The sequence below is a fragment of the Uloborus diversus genome, chromosome 5 (assembly GCF_026930045.1).
Source record: "Uloborus diversus isolate 005 chromosome 5, Udiv.v.3.1, whole genome shotgun sequence".
In the NCBI taxonomy this organism is placed as follows: Eukaryota; Metazoa; Arthropoda; class Arachnida; order Araneae; family Uloboridae; genus Uloborus; species Uloborus diversus.
In genome coordinates, this window is record NC_072735.1 from 51,577,403 (window position 1) to 51,598,566 (window position 21,164).

General features: G+C 32.5%; 1 protein-coding gene across 3 annotated transcripts in view; it reads right to left on the bottom strand.

Annotated features, from left to right (window-relative positions):
• LOC129222164 (cell adhesion molecule Dscam2-like) overlaps positions 1 to 21,164 on the bottom strand; it is a 141,254-nt gene that overhangs the window by 15,590 nt on the left and 104,500 nt on the right. For all 3 annotated transcript variants that reach the window (XM_054856622.1, XM_054856621.1, XM_054856623.1), the window contains exons 5-6: positions 2,381 to 2,566; positions 417 to 710 (exon numbers count right to left, since the gene is read on the bottom strand). In XM_054856622.1, coding sequence (XP_054712597.1) covers positions 417 to 710; positions 2,381 to 2,566 — 480 coding nt within the window. The remainder of the gene's footprint in view (positions 1 to 416; positions 711 to 2,380; positions 2,567 to 21,164) is intronic.

Below are 21,164 nucleotides of genomic sequence, written 5' to 3' on the forward strand. Positions count from 1 at the left end.
GTTTTCAGAAACTTCAATTGCACATTTCTATTAAGTACAACTTTAAGTCATTTGTTGGCTTTGCACTAACAGTCCTTATTTCGTGCATCGATTACATAGGTTAACAGAAAAAAGATAATGACAATAAATATTTTTTTTAATTGCCAATGTTAAAAGTGACATCATGTAAAAATGAGTTATTTTTTAAGAAAAAATAAAAATTTGAATTTTTGAACTACTGCACTAATATGACTATTTTCTAACAAGTGAAAATTTTACTTAACAAAAAAAAAACTAAATTCGTGTGCAAGTGTTTGTCTTGCAGCAATAAAAATATCAAAAATATCTAAAAAAGTTACAGAATATTTTACTAATAACCGGACATCAAAGTTACAAGTCACAAGAAGCAAAAACGTAAAACGTATTAAGATAATTACCTCCAAATATCGTCAATGTCGCAAATACATATTCAGCATCAGTTGATCCTGCATCGTTTTGAGCAGATATCATCAAATTGTACCAAGTTCCCGGAGTGAGTTCTGAAAGCAGGAGTTTTCCTGTTTCCGGGAGCACGTTATTGGACACCAGAAACCACTCGACGTCAGATAACAGTTTATACTTCACTTCAAAATAGGATATTTGGCAGCCTCCACTATGCCATGCATCCAGACGTAGAGTCGCAAAAGTTGAATTGATTGACAAAAATGAGTGTCTGTCTGGAGCTACTGGAGCTGTAAACACAGTTCGAATTCAAATCATAAAACTGTTTTCAAGGAAGAATACTAGAAATAAATTATATTTCGTAAAATTTGAACACACTGTAAATTCTGAAATCTAAGAGTGAATTACACTCCAATGTTTTTTTTTTCCTAAATCACTAACTCACTTATTATTACTTTCAATAAATTTGAATAAAAGAAACTATTATGTATTATACTAAAAAACAATTCGAACTCTGTACTAAGAACTAAGTATTGTGCATTAAAAAAATATTGGAGCGTGTTTTGAGCTTGACCGTGCATCCCGCCATCAACACTTAAAAATCGTTATTTTTTTAATTCACTTTTTTTTACAAAGTTGATACAGTCGAACTGGCTTTTAACGAGAAAGAATGGGCCTTTATATTTATTCGTTATAACCGAATACTCGTTAAAAACGAGTTTGTGAAAAGAAAATATGATTAAAATTCTTCCTTACGTATTTGCTTTGCTTGTTTCGAATTTCTTTACAGTGCCAAAAAAATTGGTTAATTCATTTGAACTGTCTCATTGCCTTTTGCGTATCAATGTCTTTCTAGTAATATGTCTTGACAAAAACATTGTCATTTCCACCCCTGGCTTCGAAAAACGGTTGAAGCGTTTCTGCATATTAAAATACATTGAGTATATTTATGTATAGTAGTTCAGATTCAACTCTTCAGAATTTTTTGTTATTGTTGCCACTTTAATTGATTTTTTCACTTGAATTAGCTAAAATTTGAGCTACAGTACTGTAATTGGAAATACGTATCTCAAAAGTCATAAGATTCGCGTCAACAATATATGTAATTTAATTTTTCCATGCTTCTGTAACTACAAAATAAAAATATCGTCATCACTTATTTTAAGGTTTTAAGACTCATAGCTTTGGTTAAATTCAATAAAAACTTTATGAATCCCAAAAATAATTGCTCGCTTTTGCTCGTTAAAAGAGAAGGTTGGGTCCATGGATTTAACATTGTACCAAACAAATATCACTAATTTCCTCGTTAAAACCGATGTCTCGTTAAATCAGGGCTCGTTTAAAGTGAGTCCGATTGTATTTTGTATTATGATACACAATGGTTCCTTATATTTAAGTATATATGGATTAAAAGCCAATTTTTAAAATCCCTGAAATATAGTAGGATACATGTAAAAATATGAAAATGTCATGTAAAAGCAATATTAGGAAGCTTTCAAAATAATAAATTTTCTGTTAATTCTTATTCATTTATTTTTGACTATCTGCTATTTTGCTGCTAAGAAAAATCCATTCCGTTGTCAAGTCTAAATAATAACATTGCACAAAAAAATTATTAAATTATTAGTAAAATATTTAACTAATAGTTAGATTAATTGATTTCAGTAATCGCTCGTCAAATTTGCATGTAAGGTAAACACTCTAATTTTTAACTAATTTATTCTCGAAGTTTATTATTTTATTTCTTATAGAGTTATACTTATAAAAGTAATATATAATATAATATTAATATGTATTTATAATATTAAAAACTTCCGAACATGGAAGTCCTACTTAGTTTCAAGCTTTGTGGTATATGCAAGCTATAAATTCCCGAATGATTGACAGAGCTATTTCCTGCGCTATCTGCGAGAAATCAGTTTCAGCGGGTGGCTTATTTGACAAGTCAACACATCCGTACCTGTTCCTTCGGTCTTTAGTTGTATGACGTCTGACGGTTCGCCATTCCCAGCTTTATTGAAACTGGTCATCTGAACTTGATATCGCGTCCCACATCGCAATGGCTGGAGAACGTGGTTGGTAATGTCTGGAGGTAAGCGATGTTCGATCCAATCGCTTTTATCTTCTCTGTATTGCATAAGATAGCCTTGAAAAGATGGAAATAAGTTTTGTAAACATTTCTTGCTAACAAAATTTCGGGAGGTAGGAATATTGCACATAATATATACATTAGGGTGGGCCAAAAAAACTCTTTTTTTTCATTTCGAAGTTGTAATAGCGCGGAAAAGTTGCGAGTTATAAAGAGAAACAAAGGAAAAAAAAGAATTGTGGAAATCGATTGACATCTTCCGTTCACGCATGAGGCCTAAAGTTTGACAAAATATTTTAAAAAAACATCATTTTTCAGATTGAAATTTTTTTTAAATTAGATGTTTTTTAATGTAATCGTTTGCAACGTCTTTAAACAGAGCCTCAAAACGTTGTATTTAAATTTGGTTTCTATCAGCTAAGATCTTTTGATCGCACATGGGTCTAAAAATTTTCCAAAATAATGAAAAAAAAAGATACAATTTTATGGGTTTTCGATATTTGATGAATAATCAGAACTTAAATATAATAAACGATAGTATTGTTTCGGTCAAACTGAAAATGAGATAGGGAAAAAAAATGTCAGGTTCAGTCAATGTTTTCCGGCAGCGCAAAGTCTTAGAAACTCTCCTGCGCAGACGTCAGACAGCAATCCAGATAACGTGACTCGCCTGACTGGAGACGCTCTCCTCCACGCCATTCCCGTCGTCCTAGAACCACGTTAGCTGTCTCCCTATATTGTTTATTCAGTCTTCATCTGTCAGTAGTGATCTCAGTAAACTATTATTTAGTTCGATCTAGCTGTTTTACTTCTGCAACTCTTGCAGTTTTCTGTCATGATATTATGACTGTGCAATGAGCAGTTTGACTCTTCCATTTCAATAAGTTGTCATTCCAACACATGTTCCAGCTCTTGTATGGCAAGACAACGGGGTCTACTACCTCAAAAGGGTCAATTGGGAAAAAGTTAGTTGACTGCCAAAATCTCTTACGGTAATTAACTTTCAGAGTATGATTGGCTAGTCTCAGAGATGGACCAAAACGCGTTCAACAAAAATCAGTATCATTAATTTGATATTTCAAAGGCAATTGAATCAGAAACCTCTAAAGAAGATTTTGCTGTACGAAATCCTCGACGTTTATCACATTCGAAAGTCAAGACAGATAGATCCAAGAAGGAAAACAGTTAGAACATTCACGTAAAAGTCAACTTCTATGTGCAAGAATACTCAGAAATGGTCAACAGAATGTACTGTGAATCATCTTCTTTCCCATTGTTGGTACAAATCATTGACGACGACGACATCGAATCACACATCGACCGTAACTCAATCCCTGACTTTGAAGACCTATTTGCTGGTGAAGTTAGGCATGGATGATGTGGACAGTGGGTGGTTCTTATAAATCTGTCTCCAGATTCAGCTCCACAAACTTTTCCTGAGCCTGACGAGTTTTACGTAGCGTTCAATAATCTGCGTGTGCAGTTGAAGTCTGCGTGTGTGAAAGTTATTTTCTAGACAGCCAACAAACATTTCACCAAGACCAATTGGCCGTTTATAGGTACTGGGCTCCGTTGTCTTGCCATCCAAGAGCCTAAATTTGTAACGAAATGGCAACTCATTGAAATGGAAGATACAAACTGTCCATCTCACAGGCGTATATCATGACAGAAAACTACAAGAAATGCAGAACTAAAACAACTAGATCGAACTAAATAATAGTTTACTGAGATCACTACTAACAGATGCAGACTGAAAAAACAATGTTGGGGGACAGCTAACGTGGTTCTAGGAAGGTGAGGATGGCGTGGAGGAGAGTGCTCCCAGCCAGGCGAGTGACGTTGTCTGGATTGCTGTCCGACGTCTGCGCACGAGAGTTTCTAAGCGTTCGCGTTATAGGAAAACATTGACAGAACCTGACTGTTTTTTTGTTTTTTTTTTTTTTTTCATTTTCAGTTGGACTGTAAAATTACTTCGTCTATTATATTTGAATACCAGTTATTCATCAAATACCAAAAACCCATAAAAATGTAACTTTTTCATTATTTTGGAAAATTTTGGGACCCATGCGCGACCGAAAGATATTAGCTGATCGAAACCATATTTAAACACAGTGTTTTTAGGCTCTGTTTAAATACGTTGCAAACTATTACATTAAGAAAACATCTAATTTAAAAAAAAAATAATCTCAAACATGATGGTTTTTTTTCATATTTTGTTAAACTTTAGGCACCATGCGCGAACGGAAGATGTCAATGGATTTCCATAATTCTTTTTTTCTTTTATTTGTCTATATGATTCGCAACTTTTCAGCGCTATTACCTCTTCAAAATAAAAAAAAAATGAGTTTTTTCGGCCCACCCTAATATACATGTCTCCCATATTATATTACATATTATATACTCACAACAAATATACTGTGGTTTGGACATATTCGAGCACATGTTATTTTATTCACATGTTTATCTTATGCTTATATACAGGGTGATTCAAAAGTCATAAACAACTTTAGAAATGAATAATCCGAAAACGAATAAAGATAACAAGATGCAGTTTGCCCTGAACGAATCGAAAATAAGCCGGATTTTGTGTGGCAAAGAGACAAAAATTGTTCTCGTTTAGATCAATAGATGGCGCTACAGCTTTTTATTTCTCCATAGTTCTTATAATACAGTTTAAATAAACGGGTTTTCTCAACTATGGACAGCGTTTCGATGCATATTAGCTTCGACTACCATTACCTGCTGCCGTTAATAGTTTTATATCGTTTGTTGTTTTGCATAATCCTAGATCATAAATTCGACAGCGTCATTCGTTGGTCGCCAACATAGCTATTTTTGGTTCGTTGCCAGACAAAAACCCGGCATCTTTTCCATTCGCTTAGTGAAATTCGTCATTTTAAAAGTTGATCCTGACTTTTGAATCACCCAGTATATATATATGTAAGGAGTTTATAGGCTGTTACATTGTTTAAATGAAATCATTTGCAAAACTTTTACAATGTTCTTCAGCTAATAGTGTCATGTAATCTTTTTAAAAAATAGAATCATGCAAAAATGCAAAATACATTTCTTAAGATTAAAATAATTCTGCAATAGGTCTTTTAATACAATTTTTTAAAGAAGAATTTTGTCTCTGAATATTTTATTAAAAGACAAAATGTATAAATAATTTGAAGTTATTGTTCATGATGAAGAAGTTTCTCTGTAAATGCCGTGCTCTTATGGCTCATAGTAGTAAGACTTTTCTTGAAAAATCAGTTAAAGTAATAATAAGTACAGAAAAGAATTATAATTTTTTTAATTTCAAAATAAGTGCAACAGCGAATGACTGTAATAGCTGGCGCACATTGTCAAATCTAAAATGATGTGACTAACAAAGAAAACATTTTTGAGAGCTATGAAAAGTGATGATATAACGTATTATTAGAGCAAAGACTTTAAATAAAGAAAAAAAAGTTTTCACCGATGGAAGAAATCAATGAAATATTTTACAAAAAATCAGAAAATAACAATGATTTTCTCCAATTTCAAAGAAAATCAACCTCAAGAATTACATTAAAAATTTTAAAACTTTCATTATGGTCAATTAATGCCCGTTAAAATAAACTTCTGATTGTAATCTTTCCGTTTAGCTTTCCCCGTGCAATTATGCTGTTAATTTCACCTTTTGTACGGCAAAAATATTCGTCCGTAATGTATCGACAGCGTATTTGTCCATACAAGTTAAAAGTTCATGGCTACAGAGGAACTGAATTTCAAATTTTTTGTCTTTCAATCTTTCCAAGTCGGGCTCTTGTCACGTGTTTGAAATGAAAGCAGTAAGTAGTTATTAATGAGTTTTATAAACATTTCTTGCTAACAAAATTTCGCGAGGTAGGAATATTGCACATAATACATATTAGTCTCTTATATTATATTACATATTATATAATCCCAACAAATATACATTTTGCTGTGGTTTGTATATATTCGAGCACATGTTATGTTATCTACATGTTTATCTTATCCAAAGAAAATTAACCTCAAGAATAACATTAAACATTTTTAAACTTTCAGCATGGTAAATTAATGCCTGTTCAAATAAACTTCTGATTGTAATCTTTCCGTTTGGCTTTTCTCGTGCAATTATGCCGTTAATTTCACCTTTCGTACGGCAAAAATATTCGTCCGTAATGCAAGTTTAAAGTAGTATATGGCTACAGAGGAACTGAATTTCAAATTTTTTGTCTTTCAATCCTTCAAACTCGGGCTCTTGTCATGTGTTTGAAATGAAAGCAGACAGTATTTATAGTAATATCTTCCACTTCGGAATAAAGTTTGTTTTTTACGGTATTTTTAAGATACAGTGTGATTAAAAAGTAGGCATAACCCACCTCCCCCCCCCCCCCGCTTTTTTCAGCATATTGCTACTTATGGTTGAATGTTTGTTATGCATAATAAAATTGGTATTAGAGTCATAAATATCGGTAAAACACCATCTATGACGTAACACAGCTGAATTCAGCGTCATGCTAACGTCGATGTTCTGTGAGTTCAGTGACGCAGCCAAGACGAAGGTTTCAATGCAAAAACAATCCTCCCAAAGCTCTTTTAGAACATATCGCCCAATTCTGGTAATGTAATTAATATGAATATAAGGGTGGTTATAACCAAAAAAAAAACTCTCTAATTAGATAATTTCTGTCTGCTCTGCAGGCATAGTGTCGGGGATGCGGAGTGTTTTTGCCGCAAAACATCTATGAGAACCTGGTGCTGAATTCAGCTGTGTTACGACATGGGTAGTGTTCATACCGATGCTTTTTCTCTAAAGACATCAAGGGGACTGTGTATAAAAAACATTCAGCAATAAGTTATATAATGTTCACTGTAAAAACGATTCAGAAACGTTCCTGGAAAATAATAGGCAGCTGATGTGCCCAATTTCAGCCAGTAACATATCTTACAAAAACCAGGAACGTTTACCGATAAAAGTCAGTAACCTTTCTGAAATATTAAGAAATCTCCCCTATTAAAGCCAGTCGTGAACCTTCTAGAAAAATTAAAAGGTTTAATTTATTTGATTAGAACCTTCCTGATTTACCAAGAAAGCTCCAGAAATATTAGAGCAACCACGGCCAAGCTACGCGAAAATTGCAAGCAAGAACCAAGCATATTCCTTGCCCGCAATTCCTGCCTCGCAAAGCTATCCAGTGACTTATTTGCTCCCATTGGAAGCTTAGTCAATCCGAACGGGCTATAAACAATCTAAAGCCGATACACTTAATAAACACGCTCCGTCAATATTTAAACTGGTAGCAAAAAATATTTTTCACACCAGTGCAAGGTCCGCATTCGTGCATCTTTTAGGAATTCAGGAAACTTTTTTGCGAAGATACTTGATTTTTTGGGGAAATAGGTGAAAACCTCTGAAATCACGAAACGTTCCACGGAAATAACCAGTAACGTTTCGGAATTTTTTTACAGTGTTGAAAATAAATACTGGGTTTGGAAACTTTTGGGCCATTCTGTACATTAAGCCTTCTTCCCAGTTTTTTTTTTTTTTTTCATCTCTTTAGCTTTTTTAAGAAAAGGGGCATAAAATTTATATATCGATCTAAAATTGTTTGTTTTCTGCCTTTTGAATTTCAATAAATTCAGCTTAGACTCATTAACTTACTATGCACATATACGTTTGAAGTTGAAATTGCAACGTAATTTATACAAAGAAAACTTCCTTACTGGAAACTTTCAAAATCTTTATTTTTCCCAATAATTTGTTTTCGGTCAGGGTTTTGATAAATCGGCTGCGTTGATCTTGAATGGAATGCACGCAAGGAATTATCGATTATTGCTTTGCTTATTGTGAAACAGGAAACTTTATGCTTCATACACATAACAAGATAGATAGAAGAAAGTATTTTGACCAAGAAAAGCGCAATGACTTGAACATGACTTATGATTCAATCCCATTGCTTCTACTCCAATTCCCTCTTTTGTGTTCAGGAGAATATCAAAGTAGCGTTTTTAAACATTTTTTACTGATTTATATTATCAATAAATATCACCTTTTTTGTATTAAGAATAATGATTGTCGTTTTCTCAGTTTTTTTTTATCGGATGTCGTTGCTGAAGATTAATTAATGCTATGTTAAATTTGAAATAAAGCAACAGTTCGTAAATCAAAATAATACTGTTTTAAAACAATCTTGCATCTCTTTTCCGGCTACAGTATGTATTTAGTACCGTTTAAGCTAGGAAATAATTTTAAAGAATGATTCATTTTTGAACGACACGATTGTGATGAGTTATCGTTGCCAATTTATAACTCACATGAATAAATTATGTGGGAATGTGAAGCAAAGTTAAACAGTTGAATTAACCTACATTTTTTTTTTCAAAATGAAGAAATTGGAAATTAGGTTTAAAAATTATAGTACATGAAGAAAGAACAATTTATTTATTTATTTTTATATAAAACTTTCATTGAAACACTATTTTTTTAATTTTTGACATTACATTTCTACATTCAATAAACGTCGTGAAATGTTTCACTTTTTTTTTTTTTCGAGGATAAAGTGAAAAATAAAACATTTTCCTTCTGAAAAAAAATTTCTAATTGATTATTAACAATACTTTTGATTAAATGAAGGATTAGTTAAAATAATTAATGAATTAATGAACAGCTATCAAACTAATATTTGAATAATTAAGTATATTAATTGATTAATATATAAGAATTAATAAGACGTAAAATAGTGAGTGAATAAGAACGTAGGTGGTTATCCCATCCACTTCGCCCCGCATGCTCATGACTAATTTGACAAAACATTTAAAATAAAAGTTCAATGTTAAATCAATTAAAACTGCACTGCACTGAAGGGTAGATCTTTACTTATACTAAAAATGTTAATAACAAGAACACTTTCATTTTATAATAACAAAAATAATTTTTGACTTACAACATTGGAAATGAGTATCAATTTTTGAAAATTGCTTGAATTAGCTTATGCTTTGATCTTCAGAAATGAATTTTTCCTGACTGGAGACGCGTACATGTGTTGCTACGTAGTTAAAATATTCCCAGATGCGTTTTGGTAAAAACAGGGTAAATAGTTCACCATTTCACATTTCCATCTATTTCACTTTGTCCCGCTATTTCGCTTTGCCTCACATAAAGCTATTTAAACCAACATGTTTCCAACGCCAGCCTCTGTCATAACAAACAGTAAAAGTAAAGTCCTTTTATGTGAACCACACAAGTTAACTTTGCATCATTTTGAAAATTTTCAAAATAATTAGTTTTGAATGAAATTGTAGAGGTTCAACTCTGCATTTTGTTGACTAGATTATAATTTAGGACATTTTTTTTACTTTTATTGCTAAAATAAGTTGGTAATGCAGTGCACGGGTGCAAAACCAAATAATTATTTTGTGAAACCGTCTTTGAGGATTAACACTAATTCATTAAGACAAATAAGAAGTGTTTCTCTGCAAATATAATCTTCAATGTTTCATTTGTTTTTTCATAAAAAATTATAACATTTTATTTTATTATAGTTCACCGGTACAGTTTTCCGACGCATTTCATGATGCGTTTTTGCAAAACAACTCCCTAAATGCAAATGTAGCCCGTTATCCACCTCTGTTGCGAAATAGGTCCTCCATTTTTTCATTTTTCAACAGTTTCATAGCCATTTTTTTAGAGGGATACGGATCTTTGCATTAACAATTATCAATCCTCCAAAAGGCTATATAGAGTTGAAATTTCAAAAAAACATGTTAGTTTGTAGCAATGAAGGATAATCGGCTAGTGGGGGGGGGGGAGGATTCACCTAAAACATTTTTTAAATCTTCAAAAACGATCCTTTTTCTCTGTATTGCTTTCCGCGTTTTTTTTTTTTTTTTTTGTATGTGTAAAACAGGATTATAGGATTCATTCGTATAAGCACCGTATTCCAAACTATGATCATGCTCTAAAAAAATAACAAAACAAAACAAAAACTTTGAAAGTACCGTTCGCTGCATACAAGGCGCATCGCAAATCTTAAGCTTAAAAAAAAGAAAGAAAGAATTAAAACCCTTCCCGTATTATTTTTTTCTCAATTCACGGTACATTGAAATTTAATGCTGAAATTTAGACTAAAAATGAAATATAACTATACATTAATGTATGGTTACATTTCTTTGGATGCACCACCCTCCCCCATTGTTTATCACTTTCTATCATCAAAAAGTTATATTACTGTTGGCTTTAATGAAATAAGACAATACATATTTTAGAGAATGTCTGATGTTTATTGGTCTTTTCTTTAACACTAATTCACATCAAGCGATGCCAGTTAAGACTACGAACGGCGTATTCAAAAAAAAAAAAAAAAAAGATAAAATGGAGAAAAAAAAACACCAATTAGCCTCATGAAGAGCGGTGGTGCAGCTGTTTAATTTAAAACTATCATAAATAAAACAGTAGAAACCGTGGCATTGTCAGCATTTTTCTTTCTGTTTGTCTGAAAATACGAGACCGAAATTGTGAAATAACTTAGTTATTCACTTGGAATAACTGCACTCTATTAGATTTTATTAACTTGTTAGACACAACCATGATGAACAATATTTTACAAGGTGGAACTCACACACGTTGATAAAAGATACCTGATATATGTCCTTAAGAGCAAATAATTGAACAACATACACACGTAATCTTCAAATGTAACTGAAAAAAATTCTAGCAATGGAGAAATATTTTACGTACTATTCATAGGTATTGCTTCTTTTTTCTTTGAATCTTTTAGCTCCTCCCTCAAAGAAATAAAAAAGATTTTATAGGGAAAAGAAATATTTATTCGAACTTTAAAATTGGATGCAAGGCCAACAATTTATGGTAAAATATATTTCTTCACTTCTTAACTGCATAAATTGTATAAGAAATATGCACTGGGACCACCATTTCAAATAAGCAGGAAATGTTTAGTTAGTATCCATTACTTTTATGCGATACTTGACAATTGTAGAGGGACGTGAATACATAAAATATCTAGAATGGTTGCATGCTGTTCTAAGAATTGTACTTTTCTTCGTTTTTTATGTTAAAGTATAAATCATTAGTCAGGTTGTGAGTACGTGCTCAAAGTAATTTCATTAATGTGTGTATATAAATGCTTGAACATATACTATATATGCTATATATTACAAAAACAGGGGATAGGTTTAAAATTTAAACTTTCAACATTGAATTCATTTAAATGAATGATTTGAAAATTGCTGCAGACACGTGTTTCGGGATTACAAGGAACCCCTTTTTATAATACAAAGTAGTGTGAGCTTTTGGACGAAAATTCATTCGAGGAAAGACTTATTTAGGCTTTCCTCGGATTTATTGATGGTGATCATTGAAAAAGGTATTCCTTGTAACCCTAAAACACGTGTCTGCAGTAATTTGCAGATTTTGTGCATTAAAACATTGATAAATTATTAATTTAATTTTGAAGAGCAAACTTATTTATTCGTTATTGAATTCCATGTTAAATTTACTTCAGAAAAATGAGGAACGGAAAATATATGTTAAAATAATGGGACCTTTAATTCGGTTTTGATTGCATATTTTTATTGTCTTCATGAATATGTGTAGAAAGATAAGCTTGTTAGCTTGCATTGATATTCTCATGTTTTGTTCCCTGATTTAGTTTACACAAGTTTATTTTGGTGTGACCTAGCTTAAACATTTTTTTAGAATATCGCTTCTTTAGGCATGCACTTTTCTTTCTTACTCATATCTTTGTATTGTTACCTTGAACATCAGTAGGAGCGAAAAATTGATCCTTAACATCAGCTGAATCAAAAACAAAATAAATTGAAACTGGTACAAGTTAATACTTATGCGTGAATAAAACACAGACATTAATCGTAATGAAGTAAATTTTCCTTCTGACATAAGAACGGGAAGAAAGTAACTTCTCGTTAAAGCGAATATGTTATTCGTACTCTTATGTAACTTTTTGTATTGCTTTCGAACAATTAATAACTTTTAAAACCGGTTTATTAGGTGGGTTAGTAGTAATTTTGTGACGAATCAGCATTATTTTAAACGGTTAAAGAAGCATCCTTTTAGAGCAAAAACATCTTTTTGCCCTAACCTATCCTACGGCTTAAGTTTAGATTTAAGAAAAAATTAAGTGGTATATTTTAACTCCCAGCTGTCATTTATTCCTCCACCGCAAGGGCTCATAAATATATGGTAGACCGGGGCACGTTTACGAATTGGGTACATTTACGCAGTTCCCTTTTTCAAAACGAGTTATAAATGGAGAGCAATCCAGATTGAAGCTACTCCCTAGCAAATATTCTTACAAGATTTTGATCATCAGTCGAGCTTCGGTTTAGAATGCGGATAGAAAAATCTGTTTTCTACCGAACAGAGTAAATTTTGTGTTAAAAATTTTGAAGCTAATTGTGAATAAATAATACTTTGTTAAAAACAAATAAATATATAAAAAATAGCAGAATGTCCTCCCTTTTTTGAGAATTGTATTTATTTGGACAGAAAAGCTTCAAATTTTGTTACACATTAAAAATGAATCCAAACTTGCCGACGGGGCAAGTTTGCGCATTTTCATCTGGGCACATTTATGCACGTTCTTACCGAGTCTTACTACTCTGTCTCACTTCTAAATGGACCCCGAACGCTTTTTTCGCTCTGTACTCTCTCACACCTTCAGCATTTTCAGGTTATTCAGTTTTGAAAATCACCATTCATTTTTAATTAAGCAAAAGATTCTCATCTTATAGCTTACAATCATATAGTGTTGTCTTCATGCCTGTTCAACTTTAACTTTATACACTATTCAGCCGGTAATACATTTTCTTTATTTTAAACATAGTAAGACATTACGTTCAAAACACTAACAGAACCACGTTAGATGTCAAAATAATGAAAAGGTTTATCGGTAATCCAAGTATTTCTCAAACTAGGCCTTCCACATCGTCACATATTGACTATCCCAACTGAGACCATTTGAAAAAGTAGGACCAAAGCATTGGAACCAGGAAAGGATTGTGATAGTACGCAGTCGAAAAATGGGAGGGTCATTTGACCCACCGCGAATCTTATTGTAAGTCGTAGTATAGTTCGTAAAAAAGAGTTCAAGCACCACGCCGTACATTTTGGATGGTACATGCGACTACACCGGTAGCAGGAATTACGCATCGGGAAAGGCAATTTTAGGATAAAAAGATTTTGCACGGCATATACACTGGTGGACAATTGCTAAGGACGGATTCCAATGGATTGTGTAGCGTGTAAAAAATACGTGTAATTCGATGCCGAGTGAAATAAACTAATGCCAGAACTATAGAGCATTGCTATGACGAAATTTTTTTAAAGTTCTGAAATCCAGAAGGCGGTAAAATGTGTTTAAAGGACAAAACGGTCATTTTGGGCTGAATACGTAAAAGTGAATAAATGCAATTACCAGCGTAAGATGTCACTGTTGGATTTGGCTACCATGGAGAGAGATGCAAGCTTCCACACGTCATGTGATGCTTTACTAATATTAACCAGCAGCTGTTGGGATAATTCATCCGATTCTTCTGTCAGACACGGATAAGGGTGTCCTTGCTTATTGGAGGGCGTTGTCGACCAACAAGACTGCTCCCCAAAACATCCCAATCATTTTCAATATTATTCAGATCTATAGAACGTGCTGGCCATTTGATGGGTTGAATATTTTGAGTGAGTTAGGCACTCTTGAACGGCGATTGTTAATGACAAGTTACGTTACCATCCTTGAAAACGAATTTATCGACCACAGCACTAGTCCTTTTCTTTTACGTTTGCCGGCTTGTATGCTGTTCTACTCTCATGCCAGGTTAGTTGTCGTCTACAATTAGACGACAGACTGAACCTGCTTTGATCTGAGAATAGTACACAAGCCCAGTCGACTTCTCTTCAAATGCGATGCTGAATACATCGTTACAAACGACCAAAACACTGACTTATAGACAATGGGATGTACAAAACAAGCTGACGGGCTTATAGTCTTACTGCATTGAAACGTTTGGCTACAGTTTTTCGGGATATTTGCCTGCTAGTAGCAGCAGGAAACTGCTTTGCTACTTCAGTAGCTGTGTTGCGCTGGTTCCTTTTCATTGCCTCCAATCTTCTGCTGACGTCGTATTGCATGCACGACCTCCCTCGTGACATTTGCTACACATTCCATTTGTTTGAAATGATTTCCAAACTCTAGAAACAACCCTGTGGCTGACGTCGAAATCCCTGGCGACATCTAAATTTTTTTTACCCTTCTTCGATGTTGCCAAGCACACGGCTACCCATAAAATCATCTAAGGGATGTCGGGAAGACATACCGAAAAATACAAGTTCGTCAATTGATTCTATGCCGTCAAACTTTGCTTTTGAACAACAATGGTCATCACGCGTCCAATCCTTTATATCGCTTATCAGTGCTATCACGTGACCAGCAACGTCATGAGCCTAAAATTTGCATACTCACAACGCGTCTTACTGTGTCCCGAACTTATGCTAATTTCCATATTTCCTTGCCTTCCATTTTGTGGTTGCTAACGCTGCTTTTACCATCCGTCCTTAGCAATTGTCCACCAGTGTCGTTAATTTTAAAGGTAATCAATTCAAAGTCATTTTTAACTGATTGCCGTACAAAAAAAAAAAAAAAAAGGATCTGGAGAGGCCCAGAATTTTTGTTTTTTCAATTATTTTACGGACTTTTTCAGTGATTTTACCATGTATGGCATTAGCATATTTTCTTTTCTTTTTATATATAATTTCGCTTTTTTTCAATGCCGTACCAATTTATTGGTAGGAGGATGAATATATGGGGGTGCCAAGCCCTCCTTTCAGAAAGAGGGTTGCAGGTCATTTGAAAATGTACGGCATTAGTTGAGAAATATTCTTAAATATTCAAAATAAATTTAAAAATAATGCCATCTAAAAATTATGGTCCAGGATGATATTATTTTTTTAAAAAAACGTTCATTTTATAACAACATTTTTTTTTTACATTAGTTTCATCTATTTCGGTACGGCAATAAGTTTTATGAGTACAGGCCGGAATATATCATCTTTCTACACTATTGCCGTTTAAAATGAGTGGTACATCAATAAAGTAATTAATTTTAAACAATGAGGTAAATTGATAAATTGAAAAAAAAAATTTAACTCAGTATGGTTGACTGAAGAAGTAAATTGATAATATTACACGATTTTTGAGCTTACCTAAGGTTGAAAAGAAAACAATCATAATGCCGTACATTTTTCAGTAGAGGGTTAATCGCAGCTGACGTGCTTTTCAATGATTTTTTTAAGGATATTTTTTGTCATAAATTTCTGTACGGCATTAACATTACTTTATTAACAATATATAGTTCTTATAAAAAAATTAATACCGTACATTTCACATGGGACTTTAGTGGAAACTGCAGTATTCGATTCATAATCCAACCGATTCTGTGCCGTCATGGCTGGAAGAATTAAAACTTACTTCGAAAATCATTTTCTTTTTCTCCCGACCGAACGTTAATCGTAAAGAAAAAAAAATGTTAGATATTTTTTATTTTTTTTCATTGAAGAGGGCGAATTGTTTTGTACTTTTAGGCACTTAAGTTTTAAAACAGAAGCTTTTATACTTTTTATGGGATTGTTTTAAGAAACGTTACAGGCCGGAAAATGTCCAAAATAAAGGTATTTTTCGAAAATATTAAAATTAAATTTTCAACACTTAGATGTGAAAAATAATTAGTCCTCGCTCTGTGAAGTAAAAAATACTAAAATTTGTCAAAAATCGCATAAAACCTTAAATAACATTTTTCTAAATAAATTCGCAAAAATCGGGCTCTGAGATGCACTTTTACTGCAAAAGTTTCCCCTGTGTAACAAATGTTATTTTTCTAGGCCTTACCGTTTTCGCTTTGTAACATATGCTATCTTTCTAGGCCTTACCGTTTTCCCTGGAAATGCACAAAAATACACACAGACACGCACATAGATACACACACAAACTTTTATTTTATTATATGTATAGATTGAAAACCTTCAATTTATTCAATTAAATTTTAAATATATATTCTAAATGTTATTATTATTGTTATGATTCGTATGCTTATTCGATTTTAATTGCAATGAAATAATACGTGTTATACAGTATGAGAATTGAAATAAAGGTATTTTTCGAAAATATTAAAAATAAATTTTTAACACTTAGATGTGAAAAATATTTCTGTGGCTCAATTAGTCCTCGGTCTGTTAAGTAAAAACTCTAAAATTTGTTAAAAATCGCATAAAACCTTAAATAACATTTTTCCAAATAAATTCGCAAAAATCGGGCTCTGAGGTGCACATTTACGGCAAAAGTTTCCCCTGTGTACCAAATGTTATTTTTCTAGGCCTTACCGTTTTCTCTGTGTAACGAACTTGACGTTCAAAATATATAATTATTATACCAACGCTTTATGCATTTTTAAAACACTACACTTTTATGAATATAAGAAGAGGACTATTTAATTCAAAAACAGTTTCAGATCCTTCAATAAATTTTGAATAAAAATACTGATATAAGGCATTGTTTGCAATCTTGTCTCTGTAAATATTCGTATATACGACACGACAAAAAAATCAAATAATGCAAGCATTTAAATTGAATTTTGCAAACCCCGTACTGTATCAACTTATCTGCAGTAATCTATTAAGCGCTTGATTTATATGATTAATAAAAAAGGTCGATAATATTTTTTTTTATCGCACATGTACAATTTTTTTCAGACGGCATTTAGTTTTTATTGAATTTCATTATCATCAATAAAACGTATGTATATGCAGTACAAAAATATTTGACCGCATTTCCCCGTCCTCGTGAATACTTTTTTTTTCCAAATGTTCCATGAAAAATGTACGGCATTATATTAAATCATATTTCAGAATCTTAAAAAAATATGATGGATCAAGTGACCAGCAATGTTCGACTGAATGGAGGGGTTGATACCCCCATATTTTCACCCCGTGCCAATAAATTCGTACGGCATTGAAAAGAAATTAAATTATATTTGAAAAGGAAAGAAAATATGCTTATGCTGTATATGGTAAAATAACTGAAAAAGTCCGTAAAATAATTAGAAATCGAAAAATTTTAGGCCTTTTCTGACCCGTTGTTTTTGTACGGAAAAAAGTTAAAAATGACTTTTAATTGATTATCTTTAAAATTAACTATATGCAGTAAAAAATCTTTTTACCCTAAAATACCCTTTACCGATGCGGTCATTCCTGCTTCCATTGTCGTCGAGTGTACCTACCAAAATGTACGACATTATATCAAATCATAGAAGTTTTAGAATCTTAATAACGTATGATGGATCAAATGACCTGCATCCTTCGGTCTGAAGAAAGGGATTGTCACCTCTATATTTTCACCCCCGTACCAATAAATTAGTACGGCACTGAAAAAAAATGAATTTATTTATAAAAAGAAAAAAACATTATAATGCCGTACATGGTAAAATCACTGAAAAAGTCCCGTGAAATAATTGGAAAACCAAAACTTTTGGGGCTTTTCCTGACCCATTTTTATTTAGTACGCAAAAAGATAAAAATGAGTTTGAATTAATCATCTTTAAAACTAACTGTAAGCCATACAAAATCTTTTTATCATAAAATACCCTTCTTGAATTGCGTCTTCCTGCTACCGGTATAGTCACATGTACCACCCAAAATGTAGGGCGTGGTGCTTGAACTCTTTTTTATGAGCTACACTACGGCTTGCAATAAGATTCCCGGTAGGTCAAATGACCCCCCCCCCCCATTTTTCGCCTGGCTTGGGTACTATGAGCATCCTCCTTTTTTTGCCTAACTGGTACTCCGATTAAAGAAGACCTCAGACAAAAGCAGTTAGATACTACAAAAAAAAAAAAAAAAAAAAACGGGCAGAATAAAAAAAAAAAGAGAAATTAACTTAAAATTCACAAGTTTCTATTGAAGCAGAAATATAAGACATCAAAGAAAAAAGTATGAAACTAAAACCTGCCACAGGGGAAAACGTTAGTACACTCTAAAAAAAGGAAATTAATGAACGATTCTGTTTACGAAGTAGAAAATGGTTCTTGCATCTATTGTTTGAAAGCACACAACCAATCGAAAAAAGGATAATAAAGGGTCCAATGTCATAGATGTCAAAATGCAGTCTCATGACAGGTATGCGAAGAGAAATACTTTATTTTTGTTAGTAAAATCTAACACTGTTGAAGGAGATGACTAAATAGTTTGTTTTTAATTAATTATTTGTGTTTTTCCTATTTTAAAAAGTTTTAAGACAAATAAAACATTAAAATGTATATTTGTCTTATAAATTATATATATATATATATATATATATATATATATATATATATATATATATATATATATGTGTGTGTGTGTGTGTGTGTGTGTGTGTGTGTATTTTTAAGAATTGACATTTTTGAAAGCATCAGCATGCTAATTCAATAATGGATCATTACGCTAAAACTGCTTTACAGCATACAAGTCTTACAATATCGAATATTTTTGCTACATAAACTTCCTCTAGAGAAGCAAAATGAGTAGAATTAAAAGGTTTTGAAGTCATGAACATCAAACGGAATGTTACTGAAATATTGTCTCGAATCTGGAACAAAGAATCCCATATTTTTCCGAAATCAGTTTTGGGGTAGTAATTTGCACACTTTCCCTATCGAATTTCTTCGAGCCTGGCGCTTCTTTGTCGGAGCAATTCGAGCGTTATCAGACAGTATCTGAAGGCAGTTGCGTTCGAGGTTGGATGACACCGAGAACATTTCCACATTTTCCTCTTACTTCACTGGACACATTTATGAAAAAATCTCCTCTGGAAAAATACTAAAATCCATGGAAGGGAATGTGTTTTTTCTTCGACAGTTGGGTAGACGCATGTCGAGGGAAAGTTTTATCACATCCTTGCCTAGCAATGCGGAAATAGTTTTCTGGTAATGCTGGAGGAATGTTTTCATATCGTTCCAGGATTTGAAACTTTTTTTTTCACTTATAAAATTACTCAAACAGTAAGTTAAATGCTGAAAAAATGCCACTTTTTTGGTCAAAATATCTTTGATACAAATTTTCTTACCTTAAACGATTTTTGATACTTAAAAACGTTCTATGTATTAACTAGACCTAGAAAGACTAAAATGTTATGTAGACCTATAAAGACTGAAGGAGCCAGTGTGGTCTAGGGTGCAGCGAAAAAACACTTTTTTTCTAATCAATATCTAAAAGCGCAGAAAACTTGCGCATTAGCATCCCCAATAACGAGAAAAAACAATTAAAAAATTTAAAAATATTTTTTTAAATCGCACAAGAGCCCTCAAGTTGAGAAAAAAAATCGATTATTTTTAAAGACGTATATTTTTTTCAAAAAATCCTTTTTTTCATTTCTAATTGTATAAAAAATACACTTTATAGTTACCGATACGTATAGGAAAAACATCGGTACGCATTGTCGAGCATTTGAATTCACGCAGAAAGCCTTAAAATACCGTTTTAAACTAAAAGCTACATTATTTCTAAAAAGCTGACGCAAAGCTATAAAAACGTTATTTCCACGTGGTGAGTCCTGAGTCATTTTAAGATAATAAAAGAAATTAGTAAATAAATAAGTAAGTTCATTTAGTAACAAGGCTGTGGCAAAAGCTTTGGATTTTGTCTTTTGTCGGATGTCTTTTCACTCATAAGCTCATTTCTTTTGCATCGAAAAAGGCGTTCCTTGTAGCGCCGAAACACGTGTCTGCAGTAATCTGCCATTTTGCGCTATTTGACGTTGTTATTTCTTATTTTACGAGCAAGGATTGTGGAAAACCTGGGGAAGTCCGAATTTTGTGGTATACGGCATATATTTAAAGATTTATGTGCACGTGTGGACAATAAATGCAGGGCATTTTTTCATGGGCGTATTTAGAATATATTTTAGTTGTATCGTGACTTTAAAAAAATAATTAAAAAAAACTCATTTATGAATTGTTTTACAGTTATTTCAAAGCCGATTTTTTTTTTCTTAAAAAGTGCCTCGTATGTTTTTTAAAAATGTTTGAACTATTCAAGTGGCCTTCAATTACACGATACGGTAAAAAAAACTGAATAAATTATCCAACCCTTTCTTTCAAGTTTAATCCTCAAATAATAATTTTTTTAAAGACAAGGAACGACGAAATAAAGGGGACACCTTCGCATGATTAACATAAATTTACTAAACGTGAGACTTTACAACGAATAAAAAACAAGTGAAGATTTACACGTGACAGCTTTGAAAATATTTTGATAAAACATTAAGTGGTGTAATTGCAGAGATATTTCTCCTATTGAAATTCATAGTTAGTTCATTGATGCCAAATCAAATACTTTGCTCATTAGAGAAAAAATTTTAAGTGTATGTTCGTTAAGTATGCTTGTCATTTTAGCATTAGATATAGAGGTATCACATACTTGCTAGTGCTACGCAATATAATAGACAAGTAGGATATATATATACTTTTTAATCTTACTTTAAACAGTTGATGAACACTTACGAAGGAAAAAATATAAACAGAGAAGCAGTAATGTAACACTAATGTTTTTAAAACATTAAATTAGATTTTTTCCGCGTTGTTTAAATATTTCAAAATAATC